Raw genomic sequence first — 20148 nt, forward strand, 5'->3', positions numbered from 1 at the left:
GGGAAATAGTGACTTGTGGGCACCAGGACACTAATGAAAAGGCCACAGTTTTAGTAGGAGCAACTGATATTGCAGACATGTTCCCATCCTATAGCAAGAAAGAATTTGCGGAATTACAGATGAAAGACCCAGATATTGCAGCACTATCCAGTTTTTGGCACTCTGGCCTCAAACCCAAGCCAGGGGAACGGAGGAAATTATCACCCAATACGCAAACGCTATTAAATCAGTGGAAGAAACTGAAGGAATCAGATGGCATCTTGTATAGACAGTACCATCAAGAGGGACAGACCTATAACCAGTTTCTACTCCCAGCCCAACTTCGTGAACAAGTGATAGCATCAGCACATTCACTGGGGCATCAAGGAAGGGAGCGGACTATTGAGCTTTTGAGACAAAGATGCTACTGGCCGAAAATGTACCATGACGTGACGAGCTACATACAGGGGTGCAAACGATGCCAGGAGGCTAAACTACCCACACGGATACCAAAAGGGCCTGCCGGTAGAATACTAGCTTCAAAGCCTCTGGAAATCTTAGCCATTGAATTTACCAGGCTGGAACCTTCCACGGATGGGAGGGAGGATGTCCTCATCCTTACAGATGTGTTTACCAAGTACACTATTGCCATCCCAACGAAAGACCAACGGGCTAGTACTGTCGCTAAGGTCCTCATCAAGGATTGGTTCCTACATTATGGGGTTCCACTGAGGATCCACTCGGACCAAGGCAGGAACTTTGAGTCACAATTAATTGCCGAACTGTGTTCCTCCTATGGCATTAACAAGTCACGCACAACACCTTACCACCCCCAAGCCAATGGACAGTGTGAGAGGTTCAACAGGACCCTGCATGAACTGCTTAGAACGTTGCCACCCAGCAAGAAACAAAGGTGGCCTGACCACATCCCAGAGTTAGTTTTCATGTACAACTGTACCCCACACACGACCACTGGATTCGCTCCATATGAGCTAATGTTCGGGAGACCACCAAAGCTTCCACTTGATTTTCTTCTTAGGGCAGAGGCAGATGACATGGGCACAGAGCCTGACATAAAGTGGCTCCACACTCACATTGATAGGCTCAAGGAAACTCACAGAAGAGCCTATACGAAACTAGAACAAGAGACATTGAAAGGGAAAGAAACACAAGACTCCAAACAGACAGGAGAGATCATATCTCTAGGTGATACTGTACTGATTAGAAAGCGGTGGCTGGGTCGCAACAAGATACAGAACAACTGGGATCCTAGACATTTCAAGGTAATTGCTTTACCTCGGAAGGATGGTGATCCATACCTAGTGAGCCCAAAAGATGAAGAAGGAACTCAAAGGCGTGTTACCAGAACGGAGATCAAGCGCTACCAAGCTCCACCTGACTGGTGCCGAGGTAGTGAGGAGTGCCCAGAACTAGGCCGGGAGTCTAATGAAGTACCAGAGGGACAGCGCAGGACCCAGTTGTTTGATTTTCAAGAGTCATTCTAGGACAGAACGCCCCGAGACGGGTCGTTTCAAGCTAGGGGCTCTGTAGTGGGGAGGACATAATATACGGGTTGGCTCAACTTGACCAAGCACCGGTCAGCAAAGGGTCAAGTTGACCTCTGCCCCGGTAGCTGAGATTTGAATTCCTTTTCCTGCTGGCATCCTCGATTAAAACTTGCTGCTACGCACCTACTCCAATACCACCTTGTCTGATCCTGCTGTGTTTGTCCTAAGTCATTGTTTTGACCAAGGCTGCAGGTTTTTTGTGTACATTAAACTTATAATAAGCCTCCTGACTTGCTTCGTCATTTTGGTTGTGATAGTCTGTGCTGAACCCACCACATATATATATATATATATATATATATATATATATATATATATATATATATATATATATATATATATATATATATATATATATATAAAAGGCTAGTCTTCGAGTCCGAAGATTAGTGAGGAATGCAGTATTTCCCGTGGATGCGCTGTGACCTACATATTTTGCCACACCAGGGCAAGTATAACCATTGGCCGCAGGCGGTCGATTTAGATTTTCTTTTCGCCGTCTGCGTTTGTCCTCGGCAGCAGATTCTTTTGGTCTCAAATGTCATCAATATGTTCAGTATAAAATGACACTTCAACATTACTGAATGTAGCAAGGGGCATGGTGGCCGAGTGGTAGGCCTAAAGTGCTTGGATTTCAAAACTAGCGATCTCGTGATTTGATACACTAGCGGATCCAGTACTTTCGAGGGGGGGGGGGGGGGCGATTTTTTCCAAACCCTAACCCTAACGCCCAGTATATATATGAGAATAAAAAAGCAGTGTTTTTCAACCTTCGGCGAAAAAAAATAAAAACACAGTCATGTTGAGGCCTTTCTCTTGCAAGATTGGGGGTCTGGGGGAGCGCTGCAAGCGAAGCCTCGCCGCCAAATTCGTTTTCTTGCATTTTTCACTGCAGAAACGCATTCTCCTGACATCTGCAGCTCATTATTGATCAGTGGGGTTTTGTGTGATGCCCTGACGCCAAAAGCGTTTTCTTGCATTCTTCACTGCAGAAACGCATTCTCCTGACATCTACAGCTCATTATTCTTCAGTGGGGTTTGGGGCGAAGCCCCGACGCTAAAAGCGTTTTCCTGCATTCTTCACTTAAGAAACGCATTCTCCTGACCTAAAGCTCATTATTCATCCTATTAAAAAAGGACCTTTAGAGGCCCTTAATACATTGCAACTAAAACCAATTTTTTCCTGGAAAAGATAAGGTACCCCACATATTTAGATTAAGGCTTTGAGGATCGCCGCCGAAAAAAAATTATTCGATAAATAACATTCAATAAAATTCAAGCGTAAATTGTGAGTTATAGTCCCAAATTTATTTAACTAGAAAAATATCAGATTGAGTAAAAGTTGGAAAAAGGCGACTAGGAAAACATATTTTGGGTTTAGACTACATCTTAATCGCGACCCTTATACAGAAAAATTTCGTTTGAATTCTAACTTTCCAAAGCAAAGTCTTTCTTAAAATAATTATGATAAATTCATGTGAAATTACATAAACTCTGTATGGAAAGGGGAAGGGCGGTAGAGTGAAAATGATTAATCTTTGCTCCTTTTTATAATTTCTGCTAATGATTGCATTTGGCATTAAAGAATAGGGGTAGAGCTACTCGATATAAGAATTTAATTTATAGCATATATAAATTATATTAGTGACATATTTGTTTTATATTTTGTAATTATTTCTTAACTATTGTGATGGCCTTGTTCAGGCTGTCTTGAGGTCAACTATAGATGACTGTTGAATTTCAATTAATTACTCTGCAAGCGTTTGAGTTTTATTGTTCGGGTGTATTCAATGTAGTTGATCAACAATACAGAATAAACAAGACGATCGATTTAACTAGTAAAGTACTAAAGAGATGTGGTCAACACTGATGAACAATTCATAAGATATTTATTCCAAGAAAAGGCCACAGTAAAGACTCTGTCAAATAAACACGTCTTTACCCTAGAGAATTCTATCACTAACTGATTTTCCGGTTTCTAACACAAAATATCCCAAACGTCACTAGACCCGTTCAATATACGTCTTCTATGGTGCGTCGCTAAATAACTAATACTATAAACTAGGTGTCTAACAGATTAATACAAAAAGAAAAAGTATTGGTTTGTCTGATGGGGAGATGGCGATTGCATGTATCGCACCTCCCACCCGGGACAACCCTTTTTCATTTTATATTTACTAAAAATAAAATTTGAGATTAGATTGTGGTGCGACATAATATACAATTGGTTCACATATCAATACGTAGTTCATATTATATAGATATTCTGTCATATTCAACTAATTTTGTTCACAAACTATGATTTCTGCATAAAAATAGGACCGCCCCACCCCCACTCAGAGGGTTAGAGTGGGGAGGGCAGTACATGCAATCGCCCCCCCCCCCCACCGTACCCCACCGAATCGGTCTAAATACCAGAAGGGGAGCGACATTATAGAAAATGTATATATTAATTTAACTAATTTTGTTCACAAACTATAATTTCTCTATAAAAGTATAGGACCGCCCCCCCCCCCCAATCAAAGGGTTTAGGTGGGAAGGGCAGTAGAGGTATTCGCCCCAACCCACCCAATCGGTCAACAGGGGAACGACATAATATAAAGATCGGTTAAAATATCAATAATACGTTTAAATCATATAGGTATTTAATTGATTCCGTTAGCAAGCTGTGATTTCTACAAATAAATTGGACCGCCCCCCCCCCCCACTCGAACGTTTATGGGGGGGGGGGATTGATGCCGGATCCCACAGTGATTTGATATTTATTAGACCCTCCTGAGTCCATCCAACTCTTTTGGATACCAGACTTACGTTGGAGTAAGCCTGAACACTGACATGCGACGTATCAACCTGTGGGCAGCTATATAAGAGCACTTCAACAAGTGATCAAAGCTGTTTGGTTATCCGAAATTTGATAGAGCTTGTTAGTATTGGGAGATTTTTATATCGACAAATCCATCTACAAATATTATTTACAAGTTATATATGCTTGTTTGGGGACGGGATCATTGAACGTTCATCTCAAAGTGCCAGAAGTACACTTTTGTTTCCTATCGCGACAGAAAGTAGTTCTTTAAAAAACGAATAATAAATTATATTTGAAATTGTTTTCAACGTCAGTTTACATTACTTTATAAAAAAAATTAATTCAAAAGCAACAAATCTTCTAAAAACTCTTCTCCATTAAACATTTTAAACACCATCATGACATTTGTTTACAGATATTACCTTTCTGTTTTGAAGGACTACTTTCTAAGAGTGAGTTTTCGGAAGTTGAAAATGATATTGTTACAAAACTTTTAGCTCTAAAGTCTAAAGACAACATAGGCTACATGATACACTTTGTCGTTATATACATAACTCGATAGAGTCTAAATTCTTGGTTTTAAAGTTAACAAGACTAGCAATGTTTATTTTATTAACTTGAAAAAAAGTACAAAAGCTCATTTCTTTGAATGTATTACATTTGTCATTTGGTTTGTTTGATCAAGAGTTTAAATCGAAGGAATGCCATGTGATAAAAGGCCTATCAAAGAAACGTATTGATCTACAAGTGTGAGTACTGTGAGCGCTCACCTAGACTAGAGATTGGACTAGTAGAGTCAGTAGAGTTAGAGTGTCTAGAACTCTACTTATCTAGGATAGTAATTTGCAATAAAATCAATGATGTTTTCTTAGTTTTACTAGATCTACCTCTAGAGAGTCTAGAAATCTAGTCTATACGACTACGTCACTATTCTATAGTATAGCCGTAGGCTATAGGAGTATAGCCCGGATAGGACTATAGGGTTAAGTTAGACTTAGAGATAGATTCTCTATTATTACCCAGGACCCAGTATTAGAATTTCTAGATCGTCTTACATTATTTTTACAACGTACCACTATTCCGGGCACTAACTGTGACAATCATGACTAATGACATGTCACATACTGACACTGACATAGTGACAGACTAGTCACAGAATTAGGATACGATAATAGTTGGCCTAGACTATAATTAGTAATTAATAATACTAGGTCTAAATCTGGAGCCTAGAATATATTTATATACTTATTATGAATATATTTATATACATTATTATATATAATTATATTATATATATATAATATTATATATAATAGGCCTATAGCCTACTATAGATCTAGATTCTAGGAGGGTCAAGTCTCTAGATCTAGCCTTTCAGAATATTTCAGATAGCGGCGGAACAGTCAGATAGCCTATATTAATATCTAGATTATTTCTAGATCTAGATCTATATAAAAAAAATATAGTAGGTACTTTGATATCCCTACTCTACTGACCTATAGTATTATAGAGATCTAGAGCTAGATAGACTAAAATTGTTACTTTTCATGATTTTTATTCTAGACCTCTTGATTTAGACATACTCACATAGAGACATAAAAAGACATACTGACATAGATTCTAGATTAATCTAGATCTATAGGCCAAATTAGATTATATATTTTATTCTATAATGTCAATACAATTATAGCATATTCTAGGTCGAAATATATATATAAATGAGAGAGAGAGAGAGATCGAACTATAATCTATATAGACATAATCTATATAGACATAGATCTAGATCTCTTTCTCTCTCTCCCTCTAGATTTATTTATATAAGTATTATATATTGGTTATATAGATATGTTGATCATAAGTAGATCTAGTCGAGATGAGTAGACTCTAGTAGCCTAGCAGTGGCGTAGCAAGGTACCCGTGGGCCCAAATTCAGTAATATTTTGGTGGACCTCCCTTTCCACCCACCCCCCACCCCACCAAATAGACACATTTAGTATGAGACATAAAAATCGAGAAGTCTATATCGTTACATTTACCAAAAAGACATTTAATTGCTAGTAGTGTACCTTTTATGTAATTAAGCTACTTCTTTTAATAATTCAGTTATTGCTTGTGCAAGTGATCGTGTCTTAAAAGTTAATGATTATTGAACAGCTACCCACTATCACAATAAGCCTGATGAATGCAGTTTCTTCATCAAAACAGCCACTAACAGGTACACAAAATCTAGCTGAAAATACGGCTGCTATGCCACAGGCTGCAAGCCCCTCATGGTCGTGGTCCTGGGTTCATTCTACCCCTTTGCGCCATGGATGCTATGCCACTGTAGCCTAGATATATAGGCTAGATCAATATATAATCTAGATTATTCTAGATAGATATAAATTTACATTTAAGTGTCTAAAATTATAGATCTAGAGTATTCAATAGTCCAGATCAGTAGTCTTCAATGGGACGGTTTCATGAAATTGGTGGCCTCTGGGAGTCAAAGGTTCTGTAGAAATGATGATAAATATATATTTTTTAAAACTATAAGGGTAATTTTAGTGTATTTTTTTAATCTTATGTACGTAAAAGTTTATTATTTGATATAAAAACAAGGTAATAAGCTTGTTAATATATTTCATGAAAATGGTGGCTGCTGGGAGTCATATATTTATCATCAATTCTATAGACTATAGGTGTAGTTTGTAGTGTATTTTTTTATGTGCATTAAAGTTTATTTTTAAATATAAAAACAAGGTAATAAGCTTGTGAATATATTAATATGTAATGTTAATTTTTAAAAATGTCATAGCTAACATTTAAATACAATAATTTAATATTTATTTAACAAAGAAAACATTGATAATGTCAGCCAAGAGAAAAACTCGCCAGTATGCAGTTACTTCTCTTTCCATGGGTTTTATTGAATCACCACAAGATAAACATATGCCAGTGTGTCTATTTTGTATTAAAACATTTTCAAATGAGGCCATGAAACAGTATTGGCTTCAGAAACTAATTGCAAGCTTCCTGACAAAATGCACAAATCTTGAAGAATCTTCATGAGCAATAAAAAAAATGCTTGCTTATTCAAACAGTATATAAAAAAACAGCAAAGCAGAAGATGGTTTAGTTGGCCTCTTACAATATTGCAGAGCTTAAAAAAACAACAAGTCTCATGATGTTGTTAAAAAATTGATCATTCCAGTTTTATGTGAAGTCATTTTCACAGTGATGCATCAAGATCTCAATGAGCTTTTGAAATAAATATCAATATGTGTGTCACAGGTTTATCTTGCTTTGAATATATATTTAAATATGTTGCGAATTCTCTTCTTGTGGATATATGTGCTGAAGAAGTGCTAATTCATTGATGGTGCTGAGAGGTGCTAAAATAACAAACCTTACTTGAAGTTGTCAGCTGATAAGATGAAATAAACTTTAATTGAAAATGTCAGCTGATAAGATGTATTACTGTGACATGCCGGGGATTCTTTATCTCTAGATCTAATATTATCTAGTAGATTGAATAAGTGAAGATCCTTTAATTCAAATACAGAACTTTAATTATTAACTAGGAAACACAAAATGTATTGTACAGTATTTACAAAAGTAAACTGTATCTAACATAAAACATTCATCAAATTAACTACTAGATTCTAGTTCAAAAGTAATACATCTTAACCCTATGCAGTGGCATCACTAGGGTGAGTGTCAGCCGGTGTGGTCGGCTCAGGGTGTCACCCTTCGCCCCCCCCCCCCCCCCATTAAGAAATCCTGTTTTTTTTATCGGTTGTTTGATGAACTGCAATACATATAGTTTATATTTACCTACGTTATTTGATTGTTGAACAACTTTGAAATCATTACAATTTATCTACACTGGGTTTGTGTAGTCATGTGAAACTCTGCACTCATCATTAATCTTCGGAATCGAAGACATTACCATTAATCTATACTTCAATTTCACAACAATGCAACTATATGTAAATTACACTGTTTTGTTTTCTGGATTTGAAACTTGAAAACGTATCTTTAACGTGATCAAAGATAATGTCTTTAAAGATTTCATTTTTAATAAAATTCCTTTTGTGAAAGTGTCATTGGTGCCTTTGTCTCAAAAAGTTTTTAATTTTAATTTTAAAAATCTTTTTTCACTTGCTGCCAAACATGTGCAGATGGTAAGAAAAGGTTGAAGGCTTTGTTAAATGATTCAGAGATATTCTTTTAGTTTTTTGTGGCATATGAATCATGCATGTCAATTGTTATTTTCTTCAAGAATATCTTTTACTACCTTTAAATTTCTTCTCAGTCTTGGTATTTTTGTTTGAATGTCGCCTTTTGGAAAATCATAATATATACTAATATTTAGAAACTGACATCTACAATCGGTTGTTGAACTAAAGAATTTCTGGTTGGATAGCTCCAAATGTATCTGCTACATCAATGATTGCTCCAAATGTATCTGCTACATCAATGATAGCTCTAAATGTATCTGCAACATCAATGATCGCTCCAACTGTATCTGCTACATCAATGATTGCTCCAAATGTACCTGATACATCAATGATTGCTCCAAATGTATCTGCTACATCAATGATTGCTCCAAATATATCTGCTACATCAATGATTACTCCAAATGTCTATGCTACATCAATGCTTGCTTCCAGTAGGAGGTGAAGCTCAGCGTTACGATCAATGCATATAAAAATGAACCTCTTTTTCTCTTCTTACATAGTGAGTCCTGCATCTTGGGATTACTCGCCGGACATTTTCTTCTTGTTTTTAATACAATTTTTTGTCTTCTGAATCATAGTGTTGTTTTTTTTTAGAAGAGCCTTTTTTTATAACACTGTTCACTAAGGTGTTATGCTTTTGTTAAATAAAAGGTTTAATTGAGCACCACTTTGTCAATATTTTAAAGATAGGCCTAGTTTTGTGTATCTTTGGCCTCCTAGTACATCTTCCCCCACAAAAATAAACTAGGCCTAAAGATAGGTAAAATAAAAAAATCAAATAAATCAAATAAGAACATAAAACTAAAATGTTATTTAACCTTGGTTAGGCCAATAATAGAATATGCATCCTCCGTTTGGGACCCCTCAACTCAAGAAAACATTAAGAAACTGGAACAGACACAAAATAGAGCAGTGAGATTCACAACAAACGAATATTCACATTTGACTAAAGTAACACCTTTAGTAAAATCACTAAATTTAAAAAGCCTTCAGGACAGAAGGCTCAAAAGTAAAGTAGCAATCATACATAAGACACTGAACCATAATCTTCAAATACAAAAACAAAATTTAATAAAATACTCTGAAAGACACAAAGATAAAGGCACATTCCTCGTCAAATATGCTAGGACAAATTTGTACAAATACTCCTTCTTCCCTAGTGCTATTAGAGCATGGAATGGGTTGCCTGAGCTAGCCAGGAAAACCAGTGACTTGGCAGAATTTAAGTCATTGGTTAATATGCATGACTAAATGCATGACGCGTAGGACGTAATCATCTTCTTTTTTGAAGTAACGTCTGTATTATATAAGATAAGATAAGATATCTCTAGTGGCTATAGTTTCAGAACGAAAGAAGTATTTCAGTTTCAGCTACATAACATTTCCATCTTCTCAAGGAAATTCTTTATTCAATAAAAACTTGTTATATAGTCACAAAGTGTCAAATTTTCTGCTTCTATAGAAACAGTCCGTGCAATATATCTTTTCATTGTTTTTCTTCTTTACATCAATCATAGCAACAACTTCCTTATCAATTGTATTTGTAGCTGGATGCCCTTGTTTTCCAATTTTCCAATCCAGATATAATCTTCATACATCTTTAATATTCCAATTTCGGACTTTATTTCAACCACACATTAAATTAGGTCACAAAGTTCTATTTCATTTTTATACAATTAGTTAAAAAGAGTCGACAACAAAATAATAGTTTTTTTGCTATTAAAAGACTAAATAGTCCCAATTAGGAAGCATCAGAACCTCAGAACCAATCTTTTGACAACTGGCATACCTTTCCTTTTGCTCCTTCGTAAATCATGTGAAATTGGCACATGCCAAAAAGAAAAATTCCCTAAAATATACACATATATTATTCAACTGACACATTGCAATATTTCTTTCATCTTGGCTAAAGCTTATTTTACAGAAAAATGAAATTACATCACCATCTTCAGAAATCTAAATGGCCACTTATTTACTTTCCTAGATTCTAAAAAAATTACCTTAATTACAAGTTAGATTTCATAATATTTTATGCCTTAAGTATGTCGTCATTCGTTAAACAGTGACTATTGGTTGGCATGATATTACGGTGCTAGCTACAAATTCAATGGATTCAATTAAAACACTTTTTAAAAATCAAAGCAGTGTTCATATACATACATGCAGCTGGTATACATATGAAAGTAAGGTTTTACGTTTTCCTTGCGATATTAATTATGATATACCATTTTGAACATTTTGATAGAATTTCATGAAGAAATAAAAATTAAAATATGTTTAGTTGAAATGAAAAAAAAAAAAAAAGGAGGCCTATATAAATCTTATTATTAATTGTGAATAACATGTTCTAATATTTAGCCACTGTTGTTTATTTTTTCAATTGTCAGTTTTTCACAAAGTGCATTTTTTTACTTGGGTGTCATCCCCTAACGGGTGTCACCCGGTGAAGACCGCACCCCCTAGTGACGCCACTGACCCTATGAAATCTCCAGATAGACTGAAGAATTTAGATTCTATATCCTGATTCTTTGTTCTCCACCTAGTGTCTGTTTTCTTACTTCTGGTGGCGTAACCAATCAAATCATAGTTTTCTATCACATGCAAGCTGACTTTGGTTTGAGTGACAGATGTCATCACGTCATTGGAAAAACCCAAGTCTGACCTCCAACCTCAATCTGCATTTGTTCTAAATTATTAAATATTATTTATTTATTTTAAATTAATAAAATATTAGACAATGATATGAGACACTTTGATTCAAAGAAGGATTGATGTAGTGGCCTGTGATGTTAAGCAATAACTTAAAAGGAAACTACAAATTACACAATTTTCTTTACAAATGGATGAATCAACTTTGATTTATAATTCTTCTTTGTTATGATGTAAAATATTTTCATGGTGCTAATAAGAAGCTTTTTCTTTAAAAACTTATCTGTGACACAAAAGGTGAATCTTTTTAAACTTTAGTAGACTTTTTTTTTTTGTGTTAATAAGGATGGGGGACCATCAATGGCTGGATGCTACAAAGGCTTCATAAATTATACAAAAAAAGGAAAATCCAGAAATTGTTTATAATTTACTATGATTCACAGGAAACATTTTGTTGCTAGAAGTTTGGCCCACAGCTTTATTTATTAAATCTCATTCCAATAAAAGCATCAGTAAAAAAGGATGTTAATATAGGAAGCACAACTGAGATATGACTACATTTAAATGTTCCTGTTAAATACAAAATTGTGGTCAAAAATTGTAATTTTTAGCATTTCCCTCAACATAAATAGTTGAAACTGGATTTAGTGCTGTAAAAATCTTAATGAGTAAGCAAAAAGATAGAGTGTACATAGTCACTAGAGGAGACTTTCGCCTTGCTTTGATTAATTTAAAACGTGACATACCAGTATGTAATATTGTCAAACTGCATGAGGCACAAAGCCCCCATTAGCTGAAGTTGATTTTTTTAATGAATTCAACAATAATAAAATCTGTATTAAATATTAAACTTAATTTAAAATTAAATCTAAAGATATTAATGTTAAAAAATGCAAAAACAGAACTACGGAACAATTTAAAAAAAAATATGACAATTTTATTTGAATTTGCCTTCTCCCATTTCCTTACTAGTATTTGTCTGTGAAAGAGGGGGAGGCTGTTGAAATTTTTAAAGAGAAAAAATATCAAAAGGGGGCGGTGGGTCAAAAAGGTTGAAGACCACTGGTCTAGATATATGTATACAAAAATGTAACTAAATTATGAAAGTGTCATCTTGTGGCCTATCTTAGTAATAAACAAAAGTAGATGTGTACTTAAATTCTATTAGATCTATAAACCAATCTTAGATTCTAAATATCCTTGGCCTACATTCACACTGTAAAAGTTTGCTGTTGTAGGCCCTAATTATGCTCATCTACAGATATATTTTACAAGGGCTTATTTAACAACCACAATGTCCATCCTTTATAGAGTAAACACACATTGGTCACCTTGTGAAGGCTTACATTCTGCAACCAATTCTCTTAGACTACCATATATACTGTAGTTTCAGCATATTGAAAACACTATTATAGTCAGTTCATCCTCATTCATCTTCGTCTGTCCCTTGACTTTTGTAGGGGTGCTATGACAGTTCGCGTATCCAAATCTCTCCACTTTTCCTGGTCAGCTTAATCAATTATTAAATGATTCATAATTTGAATTGCAAAATATATAATATTATTTGAATATATTAAACTGTTAGTATGATGAACATAAAGATAATGAAGATAATTCAAGTTTATGTTAAATGTGAACAGGATAATTGTAGCAAAACTTTAAATCTACTTGAAGTGTAGCCACTAAATACATTTTTTATTTTAATTAACATTTTTTTAAATTTATTTTCAGATATGTGAAAACAGAAAAGATGGAGTTTGTTCCTTTGTGTACACCATTCAATTATGGTTTAACATTTTATTTAATTTTTCTTGGATTGTGTAATGGTAAGAAAATTAAAATAGAAACTACAATAATTAGACATTCAAATAATATTACATAATTACATTATTTAAAACTGAGATTAAAATATTTTTGATCTTCAAAAAAACATAAGTTTTTAAATGTATAATTTTACTGAAATTTATTTTTTTACATAGAATTATATATATAAATATTTACCAGATTATTTCTACCTCTTCACTAAAGTTTGTTATACTCTTAAAGAATGGCTGCCTGGTCTTGTGTTACACGCTCTGGACTATTGTATAATAGTCATGATGGTCCTGGGTTTGAACCCTGCCAGCTGCCATTGTTTATTATTCCAGGGGAGGTTTGGGCAAAGATGGAATTATCTTCAAATCTGAAAGAGCATCCAAAAGGTGTAAAAAAAAATAAAAAAATACATGTACACTCTTACATTTACTTGCTGTTAAACTAATTGTTTAGCAAATGATCTTTTACTACCTATACCAAATTTTCATTGAGGTTTTTTCATAACAAGTCCACCTAGCATTCAAAAGGCTAAAAACTCACTTCATCCCTGGCTCTTGTCTTGTAATAAACTAAAACATTTCTATAATAACAAAAGGGTTTTGATTATTGGTTTGAAAAGGAAATTTCATTCTGATTTGTTGACAAATTTAATATGTCTGAAATGCATTTAAAATAATTTAGTAATTACTCAAACATAGGTCTGAATGCCACAAATAGATTGCTTATTTTTTTTTTAAATTGACATAACTGGAGCCATAAGCTCTAGAGTTCTGGCTAGGGTTTGTGTGAACTGGTGTAATGAGCTCATGATGTTACCCTCCTATACAAGGTGTAATGGAAAGGTCAACAATATAAAGGAGTACCTTCACATAAAAATTTAGCTATTGACATAGGGGTGACCAAGCAAAAGAATAGTCTAGGAGAAAGAAGGTTCACAAAGGTCTGAAAAAAACCTTGACATTTTAGCTCAAAATGTTGTAATCCAAATAGCATCTTTTTTTTTGAACAAAATGATTAGAAACAAAAAATAAATGTTAACAGAGCTATTACAAAATGCCATGGATAATCTTTTTCAGGCATCTAGTTAGTGTCAATTATTTTATTTATTTTTTTTAATTATTATTTTTTTAAAGTTTCTTTTGTAAAGTCTTTTTCTTTTTCAACTTAGGTGTCATTGCAGCTCAGTAGGTCTATTCGACTTGGAACCTAATAACAATAAATACATACCTTAGACATTGCTTAACCTTTCTTTATAGCTCTATTGATAATATTGATAAGAAAAAAACTTAAACTAAAATGTTTTTGGTGACATGCTTTTTATAAAAAAATAGCATCTAGGTTAAATTGACTGGATAAAATTTACATTCTTTTTACAGGATTTACAGTTGAATTTACTGTTCAAGACAATTTGTGTAGGAAATGTTTTTTTCAAATTTATGGACTCTTTGAGAAAAATATCATTGTCAGCTTCATTGGAAGAAGTGTCAGAGAAAAAAAAAGAATTTATCATTATAAAAATAGCTAGATAGAAGTATATATATAACTCTCGTTGAGATGTCCATAAGGTTCGAGATAAAACAAATCCCTTTTATCCCGTTACCAGGATGAGGAATAGGCTCTTCACAGACCCCTCTGTCTGAAGGCCCCCAACTGTAATAGACTAAAACAACACGAGCTTCAATAAACACAATGATTTTATTCGTCCTTATTTATGCTCTTTACTCCAGCCACTTGTTCTCTATACCCTGACTTCCTTTTACACACAGTCCCTGACACACTGCTGTTCACTCAAGCATGTACACTCAAGGTCCACTGGTCATTTCATACACAGACACACACACTGCACTACCAGCCACGCAAAACACATACACTTACTATCACATCTCCCTCCTTAAAAGCTTTGAGATATCAATTGACTATACAAATGATTTCTGTCTCACTATAAACAAATGAGTAAACTGAATACATGTTTAACACAACAGAATGTTCAATTGTTAATATTATCAATAGTAACAATATAAATTATAAAATGTGTAGTAAAAAACAACAACAACAGTCTAGGTTTACAAATAGACATAAATTATATACAAATTGCATAATAATAAAAAGATATACATGTATCTAATTATCTGCGTCAGGGTAACATACTGGTGGCCAAACTTGCCTACCATATCGAGTTACTACAGGCGGCGGATTGGTAGTGTTAGTCTGTTCCTGTTGCACATTTGTATCGCTCACGTTCTCTGGCTGTGTGGTTTGACCATTAATGACTGTCTCTGGGGTGTCCATTTAAAAAAAATCAGGCATGACCCTTGATTTTGTACGTGTCTCTTAACATCCTTCTATTTCTTCGGTATGTTATCCCATTCGGTGTTTTTACCCAGTATGATCTCGGGGTCTCCGCTTCTGAGCTGACCACTGCTGGTTCCCATAAATCGCCAGGCTTCTTTTGCATCCACACTTTGCTCCCAGGCTGAATGTATGGTCGCTCGGTGCGCCTCGCTGTTTTGTTGTAATATTTTGCTTGATTACTTTTTCTTGTTTTCCAAGCATTTTCTTTTTTGTCTGGGATTTGAGGTCTGAGATAGGCCTCCGTTGTCGGAAGATTTGTCCTCAGACGGCGGCCCATGAGCAGCCGTGCAGGTGAAGGTCCATCAGGGCATGGAGCATTTTGAAATTGCAAGAGGGCCATATATGGGTCTTGACCCGACGTTCTAGCTTTATTTAGAAGCTGCTTCACTGTTTGTATGGCCCGTTCTGCCATACCATTAGATTGTGGAAATCTGGGGCTAGACGTAATGTGCTTAAATCCCCAGCTTTTAGAAAATTTCAGAAATTCTTGACAAGCAAATGAGGGTCCATTTTCACTAATTACTTACCTTGGAATACCATGTCGAGCAAATTGTGATTTCATATGTATGATCACATCTGAAGCCTTTAGTGTTGGGATAATATTTATCTCAAAAAAATTACTATAGTAATCTACAAGTAGCAAATAGTTTTTACCGAGATACTCAAAATTATCAGCTCTAATTTTTTCCCAAGGAAGTACAGGAGCATCATGTGGTAACAATGGCTCCTTTTGCTGGGACTTCTGGTGTTCGTTACACACTGCACATGTTGATACCATGTCTATAATCTGCTTAGACATTCCAGGCCAGAAGAACACCTCCTTTCTTTTCAACAATAACAAGTGAGTTGACCCATGCAGTCACATTCACGTTAGATACTGGAGCACAAGTCAATATTTTTCCATACAGAATCTTCAAGCAATTAAAAAGAAAGAAACTTCTCAAATCAACATCCAAACTTACTACTTACAGTGGAGAAAGATTGAAGGTTGTTGGCAAAGCACACATTAAATGTACTGTTAAAAGTAAGACAGCCATAATAGAATTTCAAATTGTGGAGACACATTCAAAGCCAATTATGGGTCTACCAGGCTGCCAACAAATGAATTTAATCAGAAGAGTTAACTTTATAGAGGATGATACACTCTCAGGCTACGCAGATGTATTTACTGGCTTAGGCTGCATGGAAGAGGAATATACTATAAAGGTCAATTCCAACATTAAACCTGTTGTACACGCAGCAAGGAAAGTCCCAGCGGCACTACGTGAGGAATTAAAAAATGAATTGAGAAGAATGGAAGATGAGGGTGTCATTGAAAAAGTAGATCATCCCACTTCTGACACCATGTAATAGACTAAAACAACACGAGCTTCAATAAACACAATGATTTTATTCGTCCTTATTTATGCTCTTTACTCCAGCCACTTGTTCTCTATACCCTGACTTCCTTTTACACACAGTCCCTGACACACTGCTGTTCACTCAAGCATGTACACTCAAGGTCCACTGGTCATTTCATACACAGGCACACACACTGCACTACCAGCCACGCAAAACACATACACTTACTATCACACCAACAACTATATAATCATTTAATCACATCTGTTTGGTCATGAATCACGGTACCTTAAGTCAATGCACTGGGTACCCCCTACCCATCCAAGGCCGGAGGCCAAGTCCACTGGGGGCACTCCATATTCCTAAAATCTGACAATGCGTTCCGTGGGAGGGTCATCACCGCCCCAATGACCTCCGCTGGGGAACTGTGCAGTGGGTTGCAGACTGAGTAGCAAGTCTTTCTCACATCCTCATCATATGCAAGTACACTTGCCAGAGCATAACTATTGCCCACTGGAGGCCCTGTTTGCTATCGTTCTTAGCCTTTACCCTTCCCTGGGCAGACATTTCCATGGAGATGCCACGCTGAGGCGACGGGAGCATTTCGTCCGCTTAAAACTCTCAGCATGCCTGAAAAATTGCTAGGGTATTGGTATTATTAATTTTTTTGTGCTCATTCCATTTTAAAATTGTTTAAACGGACGTTTCTAATATATTCTCAGGTTTATCACAACATTCATCTCATTGGTACCAAGGATGTCACGTGAAAACTAATCCAGATGCTGAAAGACATTGGCGTACTCCAATAAGTCTAGACCTTTGTTCCAGCCAGTGTAGGAAAGAAGGGTAAGAAAATCTATGATGTATTTTTCATGTCTTGAACACAAAAAAGATTTGAAAAATACTGTTGTAAATCTAACAAATTTTGTAGTATCCCAAAAAATAATGTGGTTGTTTCTAAAGTTCATATTCATATTGTGAAAGGGAAAATGCTGTCTCAAATAATGTTTAATAGACTTATATATTCTATAATATATTTACAAGGGCCCTGACTGAGTGACTCATCACTAACTCTCCTACATGAGGAAGATGAAAAATTTTTTTTACCTGTTATTAATTACAGTGTACATAGAAAAGCTAAGCCATTTTCTTGATCACAACCCCAAAATGATCTTTCATTCCCAATTTTTTCCAAATATACTTTTAGGAAAGCTGACTTAGGCCAAACGAAATGTAATAACAAAAAGAAGTTATGCTTCCCTTTCATAGGGTTTGCTCAACTTGTTAATGTCAACGTTATTTTATTTTTAAAATGGCATCTGTTTAAAATAAAAATTGGAATATCAGCTTGCAACTTATCCTTCAAGGGCTAGATCTAAGAAAAATATCTTTGTAAATGTTCCAGATGATTTCTCTCAATGTTTTTATACAAATTCTTAGCAGAATTACTAAGATATTTGATAAAAATTATATTCTCAAGAGCATTTGACACTAAAATAATAATTTCAATAATGCCATAAACAAAATACTTCAAGGCACTTTTAAAAGCATAGCTTACATTATACAGAACTAACAATATCTTCAATTCAATTCAATTGCTAAGCTTATAGTAAAACAAAAATGCATAAATTAGTAGGAAAAAATTAATTTTCTCCATTTAATTAGGATTAATTTGGATACAATTGTATTATTGTTCTTTTAAAGTAATTCATTAAACTTGGTTTGTCTCGTCTCAGTAAGTTCAACATCTTCAGGTCTTGTACAGAAAATGGATTCTTTAAGTTTTGAAAGAGAAACAATGAACTACTGATAAAGATCACAGAGCACATTTTTTTAGAACACTCTTTAATTTATCTCTCAGTTTGATTAATCGTCTGCATTGTTCTTTATAATTTGAAATTAATCAAACTTATTTATTAGATAAAATAAAGTCAATTACAAGACAATATTATTTAAATGATAATGTCTGAAAAGAAATATTGAAAATAAAAAACAATAAAGATCTAACTCAACTCATCCATTATACAAACATTACACATACTAAGAAAATGGGTGGCTGCCTAGTTTTGTGGCATGCACTGGTCTAGAGGATGGACTCAATCATGTTCTCTGCTGGAGTTTTGGGTCGGTGCCTAATACTGCTTCATATCTGAAGGAGCGTCCAAAAACTTATCAAACAAAACAAAGCAAAATTGGAAACAAAAAGTTTATCTCTATTTCTACTCCAACTGTTGAGAGGCAGACATTAATTAGAATGATGGCTTACAATTTTAAGAACAAGCAAAATTAGTAATAACTTAATTTTTTTTTTTTTACAGATGTTTTTGATTTTTTAATGTTTTCAATGTTGTCTAATTCTACATTCTCATAGTGTATGTGCTATAGTAATATGAAAAGTCACAATGTATATGTACTATCACATTTGTATGCATCTATATATCTCAGTAGAGGACACCCATGAGTCTCTTGCCCACCTGTATAATTAATCTTTGTTTATGGGCTCTAAGTAAATACTTTTTTTTGAATTAAACAAAAATAACAAGGTACTTGTGTAAATTTTAGTATTTATTTTAAAATTCATCTTACATGACAATGTAATGCTTACTTTATTTGTTTCTAGGTTCAAGTTTGTGGCAATGAGTGTGTACACCTGTTACTGTCTAAATAAAAGTGAGGATTATAAATCTACGGGAGAGCATCTCTGTGTGAACAAGTATGTAAACAAAATAGAACTAACCCAAATGCCCCTTTATCTGGTTTGAAAAATCATCAAAATTTCCTAAGCAAAAGGGGGCAACTCAGAATAAAAAAATACAGACGTTGCTTTAAAAAGTAGACGGTTAAGCCTTTGATGTGGTACTAAGTCAATTTAGTCATGCAGGTTAATCAATGACTTAAACTCGGTCAAGTCATTGGTTTTCCTGGCTGATTCAGGTAACTCGTTCCATGCTCTAATAGCACTAGGGAAAAAAGAGTATTTGTAGAAATTTGTCCTAGCTTTATGTTCTTATTACATTTGTAAAATCTGATACAGTAATATAGAAAACTACATTTACTTTTATTTGAGAAACATTTCACTTTCTTGTCAAAGCACTTCTTTCAGATAGATGAAAATAAACAGTGCTGATCACTATATCCTGTACCAGTTTATGTAATTAATTGCTGTATTTCATAATTATGTTTATTTTAGTCATAGTTTCTCTTAATGTGAAATATTTTTTAATCCGTCATGGATCCAGTCCCAATCATTTTTGACTATCAGGACTCCACTGCATATACATTCTATGTTACAATGTTACATAACTTCATTTTAGTTAGTATTACGCATTTCACAACCACTAACAGTCAGATAAAATAGAAAATTTGTAAAAAAAAAAAGAAATTCCATATGAGAACAAAATGCAATATCTAAATG

At 34.5% G+C, this 20148-nt stretch overlaps 1 protein-coding gene across 8 annotated transcripts in view; it reads left to right on the top strand.

The window, feature by feature from the left end:
• The first annotated feature begins 4809 nt into the window (after positions 1-4809).
• LOC106075822 (polycystic kidney disease protein 1-like 1) overlaps positions 4810-20148 on the top strand; it is a 183267-nt gene continuing 167928 nt past the window's right edge. For 5 of the 8 annotated variants that reach the window (XM_056006470.1, XM_056006495.1, XM_056006484.1 and 2 more), the window contains exons 1-5: positions 4810-5102; positions 12957-13051; positions 14417-14452; positions 17456-17579; positions 19354-19446. In XM_056006470.1, coding sequence (XP_055862445.1) covers positions 12976-13051; positions 14417-14452; positions 17456-17579; positions 19354-19446 — 329 coding nt within the window. In that variant the 5' untranslated portion in view covers positions 4810-5102; positions 12957-12975. Of the gene's footprint in view, positions 5103-6456; positions 6569-12956; positions 13052-14416; positions 14453-17455; positions 17580-19353; positions 19447-20148 lie in introns of all 8 variants that reach the window. The other 3 variants (XM_056006474.1, XM_056006510.1, XM_056006503.1) reach the window with 3 other exon arrangements.

The sequence above is a fragment of the Biomphalaria glabrata genome, chromosome 1, assembly GCF_947242115.1.
Source record: "Biomphalaria glabrata chromosome 1, xgBioGlab47.1, whole genome shotgun sequence".
Classification (NCBI taxonomy): domain Eukaryota; kingdom Metazoa; phylum Mollusca; class Gastropoda; family Planorbidae; genus Biomphalaria; species Biomphalaria glabrata.